General features: G+C 34.1%; 1 protein-coding gene and 1 long non-coding RNA gene across 2 annotated transcripts; one reads left to right on the forward strand and one right to left on the reverse strand.

Annotated features, from left to right (window-relative positions):
* Positions 1-12,095: 12,095 nt before the first annotated feature.
* LOC130466024 (uncharacterized) lies at positions 12,096-19,344 on the forward strand. The gene is made up of 4 exons (XR_008926044.1): positions 12,096-12,332; positions 14,367-14,432; positions 17,335-17,519; positions 18,693-19,344. It is a non-coding gene; the product is annotated as an uncharacterized lncRNA (long non-coding RNA).
* On the reverse strand, positions 14,781-15,676 carry LOC110800298 (basic leucine zipper 43). Its single transcript, XM_022005605.2, has one exon. It carries the CDS (start codon positions 15,459-15,461, stop codon positions 14,946-14,948), a length of 516 nt encoding a protein of 171 aa, XP_021861297.1. The 5' UTR covers positions 15,462-15,676; the 3' UTR covers positions 14,781-14,945.
* Positions 19,345-20,622: the final 1,278 nt, after the last annotated feature.

Below are 20,622 nucleotides of genomic sequence, written 5' to 3' on the forward strand. Positions count from 1 at the left end.
GTAAGGGATTTCTTGCTCCATATGGAGGGCAAAGATAACACTTTGAAGAATGGGAGGGAAGAAAACCTGAAAGTGTTAAAGAATATTTTAATATGAAACATGCTAGAGCAAGAAATGTGGTAGAGAGGTGTTTTGGTTTACTTAAAGGAAGATGGAGATCCTTAGGAGTCCTTTTTTTTCCCATTCGCACCCAAGGTCGTATCGTGATGGCTTGTTGTTTACTTCATAACTTAATTAGGAGATTCATGCCTACGGATGATATAGAGAAAGGTGAGTTTAGTGAAGATGACTCTGATGATGATTTCGATGATGAACCAAAATTTATAACAAGTGTTGCAACTTTAGGTAAATGGACCAATTTTAGGAACCCATTAACACAAGGCATGTTTAATGGTTGGAGAGAAAGAGTTAGACATGGACAGTAGCTAGGCATAAAATGTAAGCACAAAACTCCTACTCTTAAAGAGAACATATGAGTTAGCTAGACATGTTTTTTTTGTATTGCTACTCCTTTATTTATTTAATTTAAATATTCACCATAATATACACTATATTTTAAATATGTTTTTTACTCCTTTATTTATTTATTTTGTATTGTTGTTCTGACTTTGATGTTGCATTGACATAGAATGGAGCAAGAGGGTAATGGAGGTAGAGGTAAAAATAAGATATTTTTGACATATGAGGAAGGTATTGTGCTAATAAAGTACCTACATGAGTTGTCTTATGATCCTAAATGGAAATATGAAACTGGTTTCAAGTGTGATTATATGAATAACTTGGAAGAAATGATCAAAAGTGCACTACCTAACTGTTGCTTGAGAGCTGCTCCGCACATTGAGCCAGGGATTAAGCATTGGTCGGAGAAATACTCTGCGATTGCGGAGATGCTGGCTCTTTCTGGTTTTGGGTGGGATGCAGAAAAGAAAATGTTGCAGGCAGAGAAAGTTGTGTTCGATTAATGGGCAAAGGTAAACTTACTTGGTTTTAGTTTTATGAAAGTGTGCTATGTTTGTTTTGGTTTTAGCTTCTGAAATTTACTTGGTTTTACTGTGTCAACTTATGTAATTAATCTGTGAAAAGAATTATCTTCCTTAGTACATATCCTGTTATTAATTATAGTAAATATTCAGGAAATATTCTCTGATTAGGGAAAAGAAGACGCCTAATGCATTGTTTAGGGAAATATTCCTTGGTTCATTGTTTGGCTGATATGCTTTGAATCATGCCCAACATGATAAATAAAATGTCTTTTTTGTTTAACACAAGAATGCATAACTGTTTACCAAACATGTCACAACTCACAAGGAAAATACCAATATAAGTATAGAAAAATCATGCATCCTTTAAAGTTCTGTAACTTTTAAACTAATGGAACTACATATTGCCTTAAGTGTTATCTGTACGGCATAGTTTCTATGGTTGCACTGAACTTCTTGCATCCACTGATGACCTTTTTATTCACTACGACAAGGAAATATTTCTCTTGCCAAGATTTTTCTTCGAGCATGAATTGCATACATTCCAGTTTCAGTGCACACACTTCTTATGTCAACACATGTAATAACACCTTCTGTTAAAAAATGGTACACTTCCTTCATACATAAATACTCTTCTGATAAATAGGAGAGTATTTACCACAGAGTTGGATGCATCATTCAGAGACTTCATAGTAGTACAGATTGCGGTTGTTTTACTGTGTTTTTTATGTTCATAAAAAGGGTTCTTACTATGATTTACTAATCTGTTAGTTTTCATTGATGCTAATGATGCTCTGTTTTAATTTTAGTCTCACAAAAAGGCGAACGGGTTATATGGTTTACCATTTCCTCATTATGAGACACTTTCTGAAATTTATGCCAAATTTAAAGCAACTTGATACCTTATTGAGTCCTTTTTTGGAGCTATTGAAGGCGTTGATATTGAGATTACGATTAATACAATGAAAATCGAGAGTGGTGAGGATGATGTGAATTCTACCACTCATTCCACTCATTCAACTCAATCTACAACTCGATCCCTAAAGCGTCCAATGAAGATAGAGTTTGATAATGCCTCATCAAAGAAAACAAAGTTTAAAGATTTGAAGGGGAAAGGAAAGGGAAAGAAAGTAGATGATATTGATGAGTTAGTAGCTTCTCTACATAGTATTTCTGAAAGTTTTGGGAAAATATTTGAGGATATCAATGCAAATCTTGGAACTATGGAAAATGCATGGTCCAAAGCTGAAGAAAGGGAGAAAAAATTGAATGACAAGGTGAATAAGGTGTTGAAGAATTTATGAAGTTAGATGAAATTTCTCCTTCTGAAGCTTTGGAAGTTGCGACTATTATGGCTGAATAATATAAGCTTCGTATATTTTATTAAGCCCCGCTCAACTTGAAGAAGTAGTATGTTCTAGATCTTCTCAAGAAAAAATAGAAGACATGCTTGATTTCGATCCATGAAGTGCACTACTTATGTCTTCCCTTTATACTTTGCTTTATTTAAATAATTTTAAGCTTAGAGTCACTGCTACTCTTGGAGTTTAATTCTTCAACCCTCTGTTAAGTGGCTATTATGTTTGGTTTTAACAAGTGTATGCATGTTATTTTGGTTTTAACAGGATGATAGGATGTTTGTTGGTTTGTTTTTTTCCTCTGTTAAGTTGACAGTTGACCGTTCATATGGATTATAATGCTTGTTAGTTATTACCAACATAAACTTGTTGTACTTTAAAGCTTAGCTGTTTTATAACAGCAGCAACAATGTTTTTATAACCAGCAGTATTACTTTTTGTGAGTTATATTGTACATATATGATGTAGAATACACTACATAATTTATTCCTTTCCTTATTACTTACCAAACATTAAGTAAGGGAATCGTACATAAGTGATTTCATTCCTATGATATACCAAACAACCAATAATGGAAATAGTTTATATTACTCTTTTTCCTACTTATTTGTTTCCATTCCACTCCATTTCCAACATTCAGACCAAACACCCCCTTAGTATTGTACTCCGTAATTGATTTGGGCTACACTTAGAATAATATATATTGATGCCTTATCAGTTATCCTACTATAACTTATTATCCCGTAATTTTTATTTTATTACCTGATAATATTTTTGTAGTTATGTATTCCCTTTGTTCCTGGGGAAATTCCCAATTTTATTGCACACATTTACTAATGCATATTTGTATCGTTAATATCTCTAATTGTTGCAAGTAAAAGTTAGAAAATTTTAATATTGTTAAATTACTTATTATTAAGACTAAGGCTGTCAAAACGGGTTATTGGGGCAATTTTGAATCAGTTATAATGGTTTAGGTTACGTCCAACTCGATTAATGTCGGGTCAATATTTCGATTCGGGTCGATTCAGATCAGTTCGGGTAACTTTGGTTAGGATGAAGTCGGGTCATAATCCGATTGAACTCAGTTTCAATTTGGGTAACTTCGGTTCGGGTCGGGTTTGGTTTGAACTGGTTATGGTTCAAAAGGGTTTTGTATCGGCTTGAATTTGTTTGGATTGAGTTTGGTTCAGATGTATGTCGAATATTGATCGGTTTATTTCGGGTAGGGGTCATGTCTAGATCGGCTAAGTTTCGAATTCAGGTCAACTATGGATCAAGGAGTCTCGGTTTTTGTCAAGTTTATAGATCAGACGTACCTCAAATTTGGGTCAATTACGAATTGAGTTTGCGGTTCAAGTTTAAAAAGAGTTAAACGTGTATGCTTGTGTTCTATTAATCTAGTGACTCTCGGGTTCGCAATAAAATTCAGATCACTTCATTGTTCTAAGACTTCATGCCAAATAAAGATTTTTAAGACTTCTATTACACTGTCTCCAAATTATTTAATATGAAAAGAACATATAATAAATTTTCATATATCGAGTTTGATTTACATAATTAATACTCGGTGAACTTGATTCAGATTAATTATGAGTGAATTGAATAGGATTCGGGTTAAATTTGGAACATTTTATCTCGGATGACTTTTGTTTATCGGGTTAACTCCAGTCGAATTATCTTCGGATATCGGGTTAAATTGGTCGGATTGACAACAATTCGGTTGAATTCGGATTCGAGTCGACGTAGGTCCGGTTAAATCAGATATTAGGTTTTATCTGGTTGAGTGGATTGCGGTTTTTATCCGGTAAAATCTGTTTACAAATTGCCATCGGATCAGGTGCGGGTTCGATTCGGTTAAATTTATCGGATGAAAGTAGGGTTACGGGTCTCCTCGGGTCTGTAGCGGTTTGGGTCTTGAACTCGCGAGTTAAATTGGATCTCGTGTCAACAACGTTTTATTAAGATTGGTTTTGAGATCACTATTCTAGTACATTATAATAATTATACTAAAATGGACACCAGGAGTTACACGTGTCACTTCCTGGTGCAAAATTTTCCCGCCAAAAACATTTTTCTAAAAATATATCTAGTTTATTTTTTATTTTTTTCTACCCTTTTTTATAAATGTTTACGTACGGGAAAAAAATATTAGAATATAGAATATGACAACTGATAGATATCACATAATAATAATTTACTTTAAATGATTTTGGTAATATTTTTGTAGAAAACTGTATTCATGATCAAATCAAATGCAGAAAACTTTGTAGCTCTACTACAGTATAACAGACTGACAGAGAGAGAGATATTATTAGAATTAGGAAATCGATTACAGGCTAAGAAGATTATGAGAGTTAGTTCTAATACAAGCTGCATAACTAACTATATATACTCCTGAGTTGGTGTGTTGTCACAACCAATCATCATACAGGAAAATAATACTCAGCCAATCACAAGGCTTTAACAATTATGGGTAAATAATATAGCTGGCATATAGCTGACAATGTAGTAGAAAACGGTTACATGGGTAGCAATCCTCTGTGTGCAAGTCCAGCATTGTAATGCTGATTCAATGTATACTCCACTGTGTTGTCAACTATTGCAGTATCACCAACACCCCCCCCCCCCCCCCTCAAGCTAGGTGTGGCAGGAGTAACTCCTAGCTTGGATAGTAGATCATGATACTGAGGTGAAGGTAGTGCTTTGGTAAACACATCAGCTAACTGAGATTTGGTAGGCAAGTAGGTGAGCTAAATAAGACCTTCAAGTACCTTATCCCTAGTGAAATGACAATCTATCTCAATATGTTTTGTCCTTTCATGGAAAACAGGATTTTTAGCTATGTATATAGCTGATTGGTTGTCACAATGCAAAGTGACTGGCTTTAACTTATTTGCACCCATTTCTTCAAGTAACCTGACAAGCCAAGTAACTTCTGAAGCTGCAGCTGCCATTGCCCTATATTCTGCTTCTGAAGAACTTTTTGAAATAGTCCCTTGCTTCTTTGATTTCCAGGAAACAGGAGAATTTCCCAACAAAAGAATGTATCATGTTATGGACCTTCTAGTATTGGGACAAGCAACCCAATCACTATCTGAGAAAGCCTGCAGTGTTAAGCAATCAGAAGCTTGCAGCAAAATGCCTTGACCCTCAGTGTGTGCAACATATCTTAGCACATGATGAAAAGCTTTGACATGTGGTACTCTAGGTTGATACATGAACTGACTGAGTAATTGAACAGCATAGCATAAATCTGGCCTTGTGTGTCTGAGAAAGTTCAGTTTGCCCACCAATGTTCTATATTGATCTGGTTGATCATAAAGTTGTCCCTCATCTGTAAATAATTTAGTGTTAATGGGAAGAGGAGTAGCAGCTGATCTTTTAACATCAAAGCCACAGTCAGCTAAAAGAGATTTGGTGAACTTCTTTTGTGTCAATATCACCCCATTCACCAAATAACCAACTTCAATTCCTAGGAAGTAATGCATCACACCAAGATCCTTGATACTGAAAACACCATCCAAGTGTTTCTTTAGAGCAGTAATAGTGGGGAGATGATTACCAGTAAGGAGGATATCATCCACATAGACTGCAGCCAAAGTAATGTGCACATGATCCTTCTTGATGAACAAAGAGTAGTCATTTTTTGATTGAACAAACCCTTGTAACTGCAGGTCCCCATGAAGTTTGGCAAACCATTGCCTGGATGCCTGTTTTAGGCCATAAAGTGATTTTCTGAGTTTGCAAACATGATTGTGAGGATTGGGAATTCCCTCTGGCATTTTCATATAAACTTCCTCATGTAAATCACCATGTAGGAAAGCATTATTGACATCAAGCTGATAGATTGTCCACTTCATACTAGCAGCCAAAGCAACAATGCATCTAACTGTAGCCATTTTCACCACAGGAGAAAAAGTTTCCTCAAAATCAATGCCATATTTCTGTGTGTATCCCTGAGCTACTAATCTAGCCTTGCATCTTTCCAAAGAACCATCAGCTTTCAATTTTACCTTAAAAACCCATTTGCACCCAATGGCCTTTTTTCCAACTGGTAAAGTAACAACATCCCAAGTGTGATTGTGAAGAAGTGCTTCAATTTTCTTTTCCATAGCTTTAATCCAGTCAGGAGATAAAGATGCCTCCTTATAATTTCTGGGTTCAGTGAGAGCTTCCAGCTTACTAATGAGGGCTTGATGATTGAACTGGCATACAAGTGTAAGAAACCAAATTACTCCAATGCTGAGAAGTGTGACAATGATAATCTTTGAGATATGTGGGGGGTTTGTGAGATCTAGTTGACTTTCTGAGACCTTGGTCTGACAAGTCAAGAATGAGACCAGCTTCAACAGTAGGAGTGTCAGAAGAAGAAGCATGAGTAGAAGAAAGAGGAGTAGAATGTGTAGAAGAAGAGGGAGTAACAGAAGGAGAAGAAAGAGGTGTAGAATGTGAAGAAGAGAATGAAGAAGAAATAGATGTATCAGGAGATTGAGAAGGAGAGGAAAGAAAAGGTAAATCCAGATTGGGATCAGGAAGAAAAGGTGTGTGGATGGGAAGAAAAATGTAAGGTGGAAAATCTGTAAGAGGAGTATGAGATGAATAATCAGTAAGAGAATGGTGAAAGGAAAAATGGGTTTCATGGAAAATGACATCTCTGGAAACACTGATGATGTTAGTGGCAAGATCTAGAACTTTGTAACCCTTCTGTGTGGGAGAATAACCAATGAAAACACAAGGTTTTGCTCGAGCATCAAACTTGGATCTGTGTACTTTGGAGGTGGAAACAAAACAAAAACAACCAAAAGCTCTTAAATGTTGATATAAAGGTTTGTCTCCAAATAACTTCTCATAAGGTGTCTGATTCCCAATACTCTTTTAAAGGCATTCTATTGATTAAATAAGTAGCACATAGAATGCATTCTGTGTGCAAGTCCAGCATTGTAATGCTGATTTAATGTATGCTCCACTGTGTTGTCAACTATTGCAGTATCACCAACAATTTTAGTCAAATAGATATATCAAATGAAAAATATATTTACTTAATATTTTGGTCAAATTAGCATATTAAGCAAATACAAATATGTAATACGTAGTAGGACGAAAATTGCATATTAAATGATTAAATGAGTATGTAGCTGATTTATTTAATATGCATTTGTTTTATAAGGAGAAATATATTAGTTAAATATTTTATGCAAAAAATGATCAAATAATAATTTTAAAAATTCAATGTGCACGGGATCTAATCTAGTTATCGAATATATTGGTATCCGTATAAATATGTGCGCTTTAGAAACAGGAGTTCGGGTATTGAGCTAACTCTGTTTTACTACCAGGCGTAGAATTATTGGTCTGTTCCTACCAAACTTACTTTAAACATCCCCTTCTCCCTAAAGAAAGCTTTAAACATGTATGCATCATGAAGGTGATCTTTTTAATCTCATCTAGTCATCGACATTAACATACATACAAATACAAATGCATATTTTGACTAGTGGGGTTAGTCAAAATTACCATGACAACAATTGTTTGTAAGATAAGGATCCTTTATTCGAAAAGGCCCTCAAATCGTTTTATAATGACATTGCAAGCATGGTTTCACCTTTTATCATCATCATTAACCAATACAAAACACGAATATAGTGAAATATTTTAAAATGTGAAGAAAAAAAGGGAAAAAAAAAGAAAAAAAAACGGCTTGCTTTCTGTTGTTTGATTGAGAGTTATGCAAAACTTTTATTTTTTAAAAAAAAATTGTTATTTTTGGGCGAGGAAAATTATTGAAAATTATATACTTCGTATATATATTTTTCATTTTCACTTTTATGTGATTTTTTATGGGGATTTTTGTTCGACGTCTTAATCCATTAAAAACGCCCTCATTTATTGTGTGAAAATACGAATTTGCCCTTTTCACCCTTCCTCCTTCACCTCTGCTCTTCCCCTCCCTCCATCCTTCACATCGGCCAACTTCACGCCGGTCACCTTCACGCCGGCCAACTTCCTCCTTCACCTTTGCTCTTCCCGTCCCTCCATCCTTCAAGCCGGCCACCTTCACCTCGGCCTCCCTCCATCCTTCACGTCGGCCATCCGACCAGTTTAAAAAAAATAATAAAAAAACACAATTACCAACGCACAATCATTGCTTGGTGAACATGGGAGCTGCGCACTGATATTGCTTGCCTCCCATGTCCACCAAGCAGATCTTGTGCTTGGCCGACATGGTTGCCGCGCACAAGATCTGCTTGGGGGCATGGGAGCCAAGCAATATCCGTGTGCGGCTCCCATGTCCACCAAGCAATAACCGTGCGTGGGTAAAAAAAAATTGTTTATTTTTTAAATTTTTTCCCGGCGAGATGTAAAAGTTTTAGAAAAAAAAAATTTAACCCGCGCACGGTTATTGCTTGGTGGACATGAGAGCCAAGCAATATTCGTGCGCGGCTCCCATGTCCACCAAGCAATATCCGTGCACGGCTCCCATGTCCACCAAGCAATAACCGTGCGTAGGTAAAAAAAATATTATTTTTTTTTTCCCGGCGAGATGTAAAAACTAAAATAAATAAAAAATTAACCCGCGCACGGTTATTGCTTGGTGGACATGAGAGCCAAGCAATATCCGATCGCGGCTCCCATGTCCACCAAGCAATATCCGTGCGCGGCTCCCATGTCCACCAAGCAATAAACGTGCGCGGGTTAATTTTTTTTTTTTTAATTTTTTTTTTCCAACGAGATGTGCAAAAAATTGTCGTCGGAATTTATGATTTCCGGCGAGGAAACATAGAGGACCACCGGAGGAGGAGGGGGAGGGGTGAAAAAAATGAAGGGAAGGGGTAACTTTTTCATAAGGGCAAAAATGTACTTTCAAGTTAAAAACGCGGGCGATATTAACGTACGCGGGAGTCGAATAATGATACACTATTTATAATTGTTCTAACATATGTTTTACAATACTATCAACTTAAATAACATTATTCTTTTCAGAACTTAATTTATAATTAGGCTCCATGTTATCTGAATTTTTTATTTGAAATTATATTAACTTAACTTATCTGAATTTAATTTAACTATTTGTTTGAAATAAACTTATTTATGTGTTAAAATACATGCAAAAAACTTATTTTTATTGAACTTAACTGAGTAAGTCGAGTAGAATAGAGATGGTGTGTTCTAATGTTCTATTCATCTGATCCCACAAATTCTTATTTAGAGGTGATACCGAAGTAAAAGCTAAATAAATATATTTAAAAGTTACCCGATATTCTGTATTATGCAAAAATTATCTATTTTTTATGATAATATTATCATTTTAATAAAAATAAATCTATACCTAATATTTAAAAACTGTAACCATATGTGACAAAATGACAAGTGTCATCACCTCATCAATCTACATTTTTTCTACATTTTTTTATAATTAAAATAGAGAAAATTCAAAAGATATATACCCTTATTAAAATAAAAAAATTAACTAAATAAATAAATTAACAACTCAAAAAACACACATAACATAACATAAACATACAATAAATAATCATAACTTAATAAACTAACTTAAATTATATTAATAAACTAATATCCCATAACAATAACAATAAACATTAAACACTAATACTTACTTTGTATAAGTTAATAGTCTTTTTAAATTCTTAACTACAAAAAAGAGAAAACTAAACATCTAATCAAAATAAGTCATCAACCTCTTATATCTTCCTTGCACTCCTTATAAATAAATTGAACTATCAACCATTTCATCATATCACAACACCATCAACTCTATATCATCATCACTTTCAACAAAAAAATATCATCCTACATTTTTCCCGAGGTTTGTGTTCTATGTTATGTGTCGCGTGTATCTTCTTTAATTTTCTATAGCCAAATCTCAATTTTCGTCCATGTTTATTATGATTATTTTAATAATCATTTGTTTTATCATAGATATTATATTGTACAGTATATTATCACGGTTGTTGATTGTTTTCTTTAAATAATATTTAGATTAATTTAGTAATAACCTCAAATGTTATTTATTTATATATTTATATCTTACAATAAACAAATATTATGAATTTACATAAATAATTTAAAATTTTATAATACCTAAAAATTGTTGTATGTCAAGCAATGTAAATTATTTTAACACTTTATAAATTACTCTCGTGCATTGCACGGGCCAAATTGCTAGTTAGTGTAAGAAAGGTAACTGTATTTTTGTGCAAGAGTTTAACGTGGCTTTTATGAAATAAGTGGAGATAGGCACCAATTCTTAAATGGACTTGGTCCACACTAAATTTATTGTAGACCGTGTCTTAAAATATAGTCAACAACTTGTTTCTAATTTATTTTGGCATTTTATTAGGATTATTATGAAAAAATATCAAATTAGTTTCGTTGATACATGTTGTGCTTGAATAATATGATTTTAAGTCACAATTCGCTTTTACAAACATAGGGTTACTATGCTTCAAAAAATGGTTACTATGACTAAGAATTTTGGTGTTTAATTTATGATAGTTACTATATGAACAATCACAAATTCTTATTTACAAGGGTTGTACAATAAATATTGTACACCAGAGTAAAATTTAACTCAAAAAATGTTTACAAGTTAAGCTTATATATTTAAAAGTTATCTATTTTTTAGTGATAAATTTTTTCATTTTAATAAAACTTATTTCTTCTAAATCACTAATAATGTATAAAATTAATCATTGAACTCTTAAAATGTTTATCTATCAATTTTTTTTACTAATATAAAAGTTAATCAAAACTAAGTTAAAGTTACAAAAAAATGGGTAAAAGTTAATGGGTGTAAAAAAATGGGTAAAATGGGTTTTTGATGAACAATAAAGGTATCTATCAATCAATACTATATACTAAAAGACACACCAAGAATGACACATGTCATCTTCTGGTGTGTCCTTAGATTTTTTTTATTATTATTTTACTTTATAAAAAAAATAAAATTTTAATTAAATAATCTTTTAAATGTCTAATTTTCTTTTTTTTCTTATTTTTTTTTTCAAAATTACTATTTCATGTGTATTATGACAAGAATAATACTAATTGAAAAATACATGTTAGTAATGGAAAAATCATAATTTTTATGATATAATTGTTTTTATAATATACGCAGTAAGTTGCTACTCCCGGTATAGCAAGATAGTATTTTGATTTTCATAAACTTTTTTCAAAAAAAATAATTATACTCTTAGCCTACATGCAACAGTTTTTAAAAAAAAATTGTGTTATTATATGTCCATGCCCAAACAAGCATTTTTCATTATTATTTTCTTCCATTTTATGTAGCGGGTACGGGTATGGTTATAGTTATGGATATCATTTAATTTTAAAAGAAACAGTTACCTGATAAAGGTATGATAATTTTTTTTTGCCCAACTTAAGTATTTTTATCGAAACCCTGAACACTTAAGATTGCACCAATCACTTAATAATTCGAATAAATAATAAAATTCTCTAATCTCCCAACAACCCATAATAAAATTTTATTATATCATTTTGTTTTATTAAAGAATATTTTAAATAAATTAGTCAGAAAAGAGAAAACAAATTATTTAGTCTCATCTGTGCGTTGTACGGGACCTAACCCTAATTAGTGTAAAAAGGTGTTAGAGAAAACTATTGATTTTGGGTGCACAATAACCTGTAGATAGGATGAAAATCAATGAACTTAATAATTACGGAGTACACCAATTGTCTGTTGGTTCAGTGGTGATTGGGGCTGAACTCGGTAGGGAGAACTCGTGTTCGATCCCCCGCAACAACAATTGGTAGGGGACTGGAAGCTATCCACCCAGAACTCGCCCCGAATCCGAATTAGCCTTACGGGTGAACCGGGTGCTAACACCCCAAAAAAAAAAATTTACGGAGTACTTCGGTAAATTCTTCGTCTTTCTCTTTCCCTCCTCCGACAAGAAGTTTCTTTAAACATCGCCAAACGCAAACGCTTTCGCAATACTCTTTGCAGCAGGTAATCAATTCCCGACCCTCAAAAATCATATGATTTGCATTTTAATCTAGGGTTTCATTCGAAAAAAGCATGAAATTCTTGCAAATTTTGAGGTGTTGTATGTTGGTTAAGAGATAGGAACACTTGATTCTTAACTAATTAATTGATTGTAGGAACACTTGATTCTTGTTGTAAATTTGTAGAATTTGATTTTATTACTCGTAAAGATATTGTTCATGCTTGGGCAATAACTGCTCGTTTGATGATATATGACCAATGTTGTGGACTTGTGGATGCCTATAATTAAGTAGGTAGGGGATTGAACGTTAATCGGATAACGGCGCATTTCCGATTTTTTTTGTTTAGGGACTCCTCTCGTGATATAGAATCACAACTTAATTATGGTTTATCAAGTACGAAGTATAATTCACCGCGTATGAGAATTCGTTGCGTCGAGAGATGTGTTGTAAAATTGCACATACTTTTATTAGCTTAGACAAAATGAGCTGGAATTTTCGTGTACCCTTACATTGCTTCGAAAGGGTAATTTAAGGAGCTAGGAGGTTGATCATGGATGACCTTCCGTTTAGCTTTATTAGGTTGAGGGGATTTGGAATGAAAAGAAAAGAACGTAAATGGTTTTTATCGGAGTATGTTCTATTGTTTGGTTTGATAAATGATATCGGATTTGATAGGAAAGAAAGAGAAATGAGAGGAAAACCCTTTACAAAATTTTCAATTTCCTTTCTCCCAAAGTCGGACAAATTTGAGTAGTAAGAGAAAAATTAAAGTTTTCAATCAAATTTTCGTTCTTTTTCCTTTCCTTTCACTAAACTAAACATTGAAAAATAAAATCTCTTTCCCTTCTCATCCTATCTTTTCCCTCCCCTTCCTTTCTTTTCCCTTCTTTTCCTAAATCTCCCTTTCCTTTACTAATATTGAACCAAATAAAGCGTCAGAGTCATGTTGATATGCTAGTCAAGGAAAGATCATAGCTCAGTAAGCATGTGTAAGAGTAAATGTGTTTTTCACATTAGAGAAATATTTTTTCTTGGCATCAATTTATTATTTAACCGAACCTAAACCAAGCAAGCGTTGTCTTAATTACTAGGTGGAGCCACATTCATGGCAATGGCCCAAGTCGTTGCTAATTTGCTTGACAACATACACAAGGTATCCTTCCCCTTGACTAATTTCCAACTTGTTATACCTCCTCAACATCACACTAGCAGGCCTTTGCTTCGCTATTGAATTATGTTAGGCATTGTACATTTGTACATCTAACATCTCAACCCCCTCCCCTCTCAAATCCCAGGCAATTGCAATAGCTCAAACCCCTTAAAAGATAGGTGTATGCTTACTTTTTTGTCATTCAGTATATGATTACTAGCACGCTCTATTGCATCATCTTCTTTTCTCTAAACCTTATCTTAGGTACTTAAATGCACGGACATTGCTCTATGAAAACTTATAACACAATGCCTTCTAGGACTAAGTTGTGATTAACCGTCATATTTTGTTATTTACAAGTCGAATTAAAAAGGATTATGTTTGGAGTGAGAAGTGAGAAGTGTTGTTGCAAAAACTGATCACATGAACGTAAGATAGTTGACAATATTACGATGATACTATATAATACAAGAACTTGTGGTGACAAATTTGCTGATAAGTTATACTGCCAAAAGAAGTTCACATGGGAAACGCTACATTTGTTTAGCAGGGAAATCGTTATCAGCATTTTGAAAAGTATTTTAATAAGCAGTGGTCAAATTTACTAATACAATTATATGTCTACTATTTTCTACTAATTCCAGTATACTACTACGTATGTACTATATGCTAATCTAAACAGGGGCCTGACGTTCTTTATGCATTCAGAAACCCATTTTTTGGTTAATTTTCTTCCATTATTGAGAATTTGTAACCCCACCACCAATTTGCTTGTAGCTGTTCAACTACTGCTTACGTGCACAAAGTGCCATTCCTGCATCAGATTTAGACACCTGATATGATGAACCCTATTAAATATTTTTGATTTTCTTATACTTTTTTCAGGCTAGTTTTCAGTGTTTGATGCAGATGGGGACTGAATGTGATCAATATTTAAGGTTCATGGTTCAGGTGACTTCATAACTTGATGCTTTTCTTGCCTCTGCCACCCATTTATTTTCATTACGGTGATTGGATGACAATCGTTCAATATTCATAAGTAAATTTATGGCATTCCTGCTTGATTATATTTTTGTAGAGTACGTGAAACTTAGCTTATGCGGTGTCACAAGTTAAATATTTGTGTGGATGACAACTAGCTTAGTTGGTTTAAGTCATGAGGGTTGGTACCTGTGATTTGGGATCAAATCCGGCCTAAACTGTATAAGTTTATCTGAAACTATTTGTGAGATTCTGATTTATTGAGCAAGTTCTAAAAAGAAGCAGATAACATGTAGCATCTCATTTTATGTATGATAGTGGCAGGAAATGATCTAGATGTATTCTTGCTTGCACTAGTTTTCGTCGAATAGGATACTGCTTAAAAAGAGGCAGAGACAATGACTAATTGACCTAACCCCATGAAGAGGCAGAAAAGGATATAAAAAGGTAAAATAATAGTTATAGAGGATGTGAACTTTTGGACTAGTTTGGTGGCTCATCTCCAAGGTAGGCTTCATAAGGGCTACGGAGTTGCATGTCAGTTATCATCTGACGAAGTCCGGTAGCTTCTTCTTTAAGTTGAACATTCTCTTGGAGGACGCGGTCGTGGGACTCGGTAACATTGTTGAGCTTATCAATGAGCTGGTGATTCTCATTCCTGAGCCAAACTACCTGGGACCAGAGCTCATCCAGGTGTCTCTGCTTGCGCATGCGTGATCGACGTGCAGACTCTCTGTTGGATATCATCCTTCTCTGCTTCCTCTCATTAATAATACTTAGCTGCTGCTCATCAGCCTCATCGGATGTTGAGTTGTTGCTAAAACATGATGGATATAATGGACTCAGTTCATGAAGTTGTGGACTAATCTGGAGATTGTATAATAGGTTGGTGTATTTGTTCATCTGATGTGGGGATATTTCATTCTGTGCCGCCATACCCGAAAAGTAGGGATATGAAGGAACTGCATATTCAAGTCCTGTGACCTCATTAGACTGCATGGTTTTTGCTTGAAGGAATTGATTATGAAAAACAATTGGGTTTTTGAGAGGGGAAACAATGAAAAATATGAGATGGGAAGGGGAGTGGGCAGCCAGGTCTTATATAGGATGGTAAAGATAGCAGTAGTTGTCGTGAGTAGTAAAGTTTGAGAGAGATCATGTAGGTTATGTTCGTGAATTGTAGTATTTCTTTCAAGTATTTACAGCCACTAAACATTATTACTACTTTTAACTCTTAAATGAATCATATAAATGCACTTGTTACGTGACGTATTTACCCCGTGCAGTTACAGACATAAATTGACAGATTAGAGTTTCTTAATGATTTTCATGTGAAAAATAAAAGGTGCTTACATAAGAGAGAGAGAGAAAAGGAAGGCGGGGCTAAGAGAGCTCACTTATTTGGGGACATTATTATATTTGTGATGAATGGAATGGATAATGAAAGAACAAAACCAAATGGGGTCATGGAGTCAATTTTCAGAAGGTGGACTTCTAATGCCAATCAAAGCCAATCTAGATGGGTTTTTTTTTACTCTCATAACTCTTTCAGCTAACTGTAGGTTATGTTGTACTTCTTCTGTTCCTATAAGATTGCCCCATCGAAAGTATACGGCTACATTTTTTATGTTTTGATTGGGTGGAGTTGATGAGAGAGAAAATTGATGGGATCAAATGTAGTGTATGTGATAGTAAGTTGTGGTCCTTCATGGCCATTTATGGTATCGGTCCTATGGGGTAAACTTAAACCCGGACAATCTTATAGGGATGGAGAAAATTGGAGACTAAATGAAGGAACATCAGTATGGTTAATAATAGGAAGCTTCTTTTTTCTTCAAAACATTTATTTAAAGGACTTAATGAGTCATCCACTCACAAGTTGTTGGCAAATCTTCATTATAATATAATCCTATTTTGGTTATAACTCGTTATTTAAGTGCATCATCTGAATGCTTGTATCCTTATGCACAGTCAGTAGAGATATCGTGAGAGGATGCTTTAGTCATTTTACTAAAAATAGAACAATACATACCATAAAAGGAAGGGTGAACCATCCTTTATTTTGCTGCAACATATAACCTGGAAGTCATTTTAGTTTTGCAACTATAGTTCTATCTGGTGATTATTGTATGTTTTGAAAGGATGTTCATTCATTAAAATGTTCAGTCTTGTGCTGTACTGCTGTGTATTGCTAGTTGCTGAATAAGGACAATGCTGAAAGTGGTACTTAGTGTCATTTCCATATCGTGGCTTTATTTTTCATTTGCATAGATGGAGGGGTAGGTGAACATAAGTGGATAGTAGTAGATTTGTGCTACAAAATGACTACAGAAAGACCTGAATTAGCGTTACCTGATTGGCAAATTTGCTAATCCCCTTGCCAACTACAATTTGAAACTTGCAAATTGGTACAGTGTACGTACAATGGTACACTTTTGGCTACTTTAACAAAGCAAGGTAGAGAATTGCATTCCTGTACCAGTTGCGCGTACCAGAAGCACCGTGAATTAGGTAACGCTTACCTGAATTGGTTAATGATAACTTCGACTTTCAGGCAACAAGTTTGTAGGTCATATAGTTCGTATATATTTATTTTTATGTTAAACTCCCTCCCCACCACTTAACTCCCATCTTCCATTTGGATTTTGAGGGGATAGAGTATGTTATTGTAGATAAGCTCGCATTTGTTTGTCAAAGTGGACATCCTTAAAATTGGTCTTGAATTTCGAAATCATTTCATGATAAACTTGGATTTATTGTATGACAAAGTGCACATTAGATTGCAAATCATTGTTATGACTAAGTTGAATTAGTATTTAAATGATCTCCTTAACCAATCAAGTAGCACCTGAATAATGATCAAGTTTTGCAGGTTTAGACAAGATCACATGGACAAGTTTAGTAATTGTCCCAAGCACATATCAGAATTGAGGTTGATAAAAATCTGTGTTCGTAAGGTGGTGTGGTGGGAAGAGACTGGCAGTTGTGGAAGTGCTTTTAGAAAATAATAAAAACTCTCCACTATCAAAATGTGACCTCAAGTAGAATCCTATGGAGGTGAGTCTTTCTCTACTTTAGATTGGCCCAGATTAAGTGGACTGTATTTTCAACAAGTTAATTAAGACAGATATGGACTAAACTTTCTTTTGTTGTCTTCTTGTGTTCTCTTTCTTCAGTACGTTCTTCCTTTATTCCCATTTGTGTATCAATAATATTTTCAATTTCTTCAACTCCCTCCGTTTTCTTTTGATGTACGTAGTACTAATTTACTCATTGTACACTCATGTTTCTAGGAGACGTGAGTGATTGTAAGAAAAATGTAGATATAGTAAGAGAGATGTAGTGAAAAGGTGGGTGGGTGTAAGGAAAAGGTGGATAAATAAGAGAAAGTGAGTGGAAATGTGTGAATATTGTAAGATGGTAACATGTGTTTGTAAATAATATTTCCGCCTTTGTGTTCAATACTGTATAAAATACGTGTGTATATCCTATGTTCTTCTGTCTTATACGTCTTGCCTACTTAGTACTTAATCCTTAGCTTTTGCATGTTAGTTGCTCCACCAGTACCACTACTTGGACATTTTTTTGTTGAAGCTGACCCCAAAAAAGAGTCAAAGCCTTTTTCCATTTCACGTTGTTGCTCCTATTATTTGGTAACTTCTTCAGGTTTTCTTTCCTTATAGTATATTCGAGGTGCTTTTTCATCGGGGGAAATTTGGATGAAAAGCTCTTTGTTCTTTGAATTTATTAGTTTTTCCTGCCAAGATTCTCTTTTTGATCAATAAAATCGGTTAGACTTAAAATTATAGTACATTTGTACTTCCTATTGTTGGAGAATGGATTTGACATGTAGTAGACTTGGCTTATTTTTCAGACTGACATGTATGGATTTTTGCATCCATGTGTGCATGCAGAATGTTTTGTGCATTTTGTTTTTTGCATTGTTTGGGTCATAACTCACAGTGAGACATTCTTTAACAACTGAGTAGCTTGTTTTGAATGATAGACCTATAACCTGTGTTGCTTGGACTCAAAGATTAAGATCGGTCTGGGTGAGGATTTTAGCACTACCCCTTACTATTTTTGAGGTGTTTATTTTTATCTAATCTACATTTGAATATATTATGCATCTTAGTGTCTGGCTTTGGGTTAAAATGTGGATTCCAGGTATTAGCATCTAGATTATCAACTTCAATTCATGTATAACCTGTAATTTTTTTCATGTATCAGGTAACAACCGTTTTGTGACAATAAGGGTAAGGCCGTGTACAGTTGGACCTTCCGCAGACCCTGCTGTGGCAGGAGTCGTGTGCACTACGATCTTTTATTAGGTTACAGTCTATAGGTTATCTGTAGCTCTCTTTTTTTAGTCGTTTTCCAGAATTGGCACTCATGAGATCACAATATGGTTTGGGAGATCAAAAATTTCAGAAAGTAATCATGATCTGAAAATTATCTTTCTGGAATTGCTATGGTGATAACACGGCTAATAGCGCGCTGTTCTGGTTCCCTGGTCATTAAAAGTAAAAACATGCAATTTCCTGAGCCTTATATGGTGTAGGCCTTCAACCTTTCTTTTTTGGTAAATTATGCTTTTTGATAAGGTTCACCATTGTACAGAGGCAAAAGGGCAAGACAAGAAATCTATTTGGCCTGATCACCAGATAACCTCTGAAGATTTCTTGTTATTCTTTTGACAGCATTGATAATTTGTTACTGTGTCCCAGTGTCTGTTTTTGTAGCAAAACCACTCATCTTCTGTAGTTTTTTTTTTTTACTTTTTCAATCTTTATCTTTCTCCAAAGTTTTGAAGTACAGTGCACATATGATCAAAAAAATTTAGGCGCTAAAGACGCTTTTTTGGTTCGAAATTCAATCTTAAGAACCCTTCCTATTAATCCAGATTTGATTGTTCTTTTATCCTTTGAGCCTTTTAGGTGTGATTTTCCAAAGCATTGGTAAACTTGATAAACGCCCTTGTCATTTCTCTTGTTTTGGCCAACAATACGGAGGATTGTATAAGGTAACACCTTCATTATGCCTGAAATGCAGAGGCCTTTAGGGTGTACTATCCAAGCTCTGTAGCTTGGTGTTTAATTTCAGGGTTCTTTTCTATTTCTTTCAAAATTTTCAACATTCACTTTTATTTCTTTGTATATTTTTCATGGAAGCACTAATTCTTAAGTCGATTTGGTTTACACTAAATTTATTATGGACCACGCCTAAAAAAAATTAATAACTTGATTCTAATTTATTTGACGTGTTTATTAGACTTGGGACAAAAAAAAAATTTACCACCTACAAAAATCGAAAAGTTATATTTTTACCACCTAAAAAATTATAACTTGTATTTTACCACCTAAAAGAAAATCAAAACTTGTATTTTACCATCTGAAAATGAAAAAATAGATGAAACCTTTATGTGTGGCTACCTATTTTAATTTCCCTCCAATTTTTTACACTCCTTTCGTAATTTTCTTTAACTCTTCTACCCTTCTCTCTTTAGTTCCACTAAATTTTGTTAACTTTATGTATTAAGGGTGGTGAAAATTTATGTCAATTCATGGAAAGATAAGAAAGCGGGAAAAGAAAAGAGAGTTAAATACATGAAATCGTGGGAGAATGGAACATATTAGAAATATTACCGTTAGTGTGGCCCCCCACAAAACATTTTCATCTATTTTTCCATTTGCAGGTGGTTAAAAACAGGTTTTTCATTATTTTTTTAGGTGGTAAAATACAAGTTTTAGTTTTTTAGGTGGTAAAATAATTTTTTGATTGTTTTAGGTGGTAAAAAAATAATTTATCCTTAGACTTATTATGAAAAATTATTAAGCTGATATCGTTAGTACATGTTGTGCTTGAATAATGTGATTTCAAGTCACAATTTTCTTTTAAAAGCATAGGGTTACTTTGATTCAAAAAATAACTTTTATATCTAAGAAAATATATAATTTACTATGGTCATTATTTGAACAACAAAAGGTAACTGCATAGGTAAAATGGGTGCTAGAGTAAACTGTTGTCTTTGGGTCCACAATAATATTATTTTGAACTTGGTCCATGCAAGAATAATCCAAGTGCATGGAAAAGAGTGAGACGAGCCGAATAGTGTAAGTTGGAAACACATCTTTTTAAAGGTGGAGTACAATAAATATTG

This window comes from Spinacia oleracea, chromosome 1, assembly GCF_020520425.1.
Source record: "Spinacia oleracea cultivar Varoflay chromosome 1, BTI_SOV_V1, whole genome shotgun sequence".
In the NCBI taxonomy this organism is placed as follows: domain Eukaryota; kingdom Viridiplantae; phylum Streptophyta; class Magnoliopsida; order Caryophyllales; family Amaranthaceae; genus Spinacia; species Spinacia oleracea.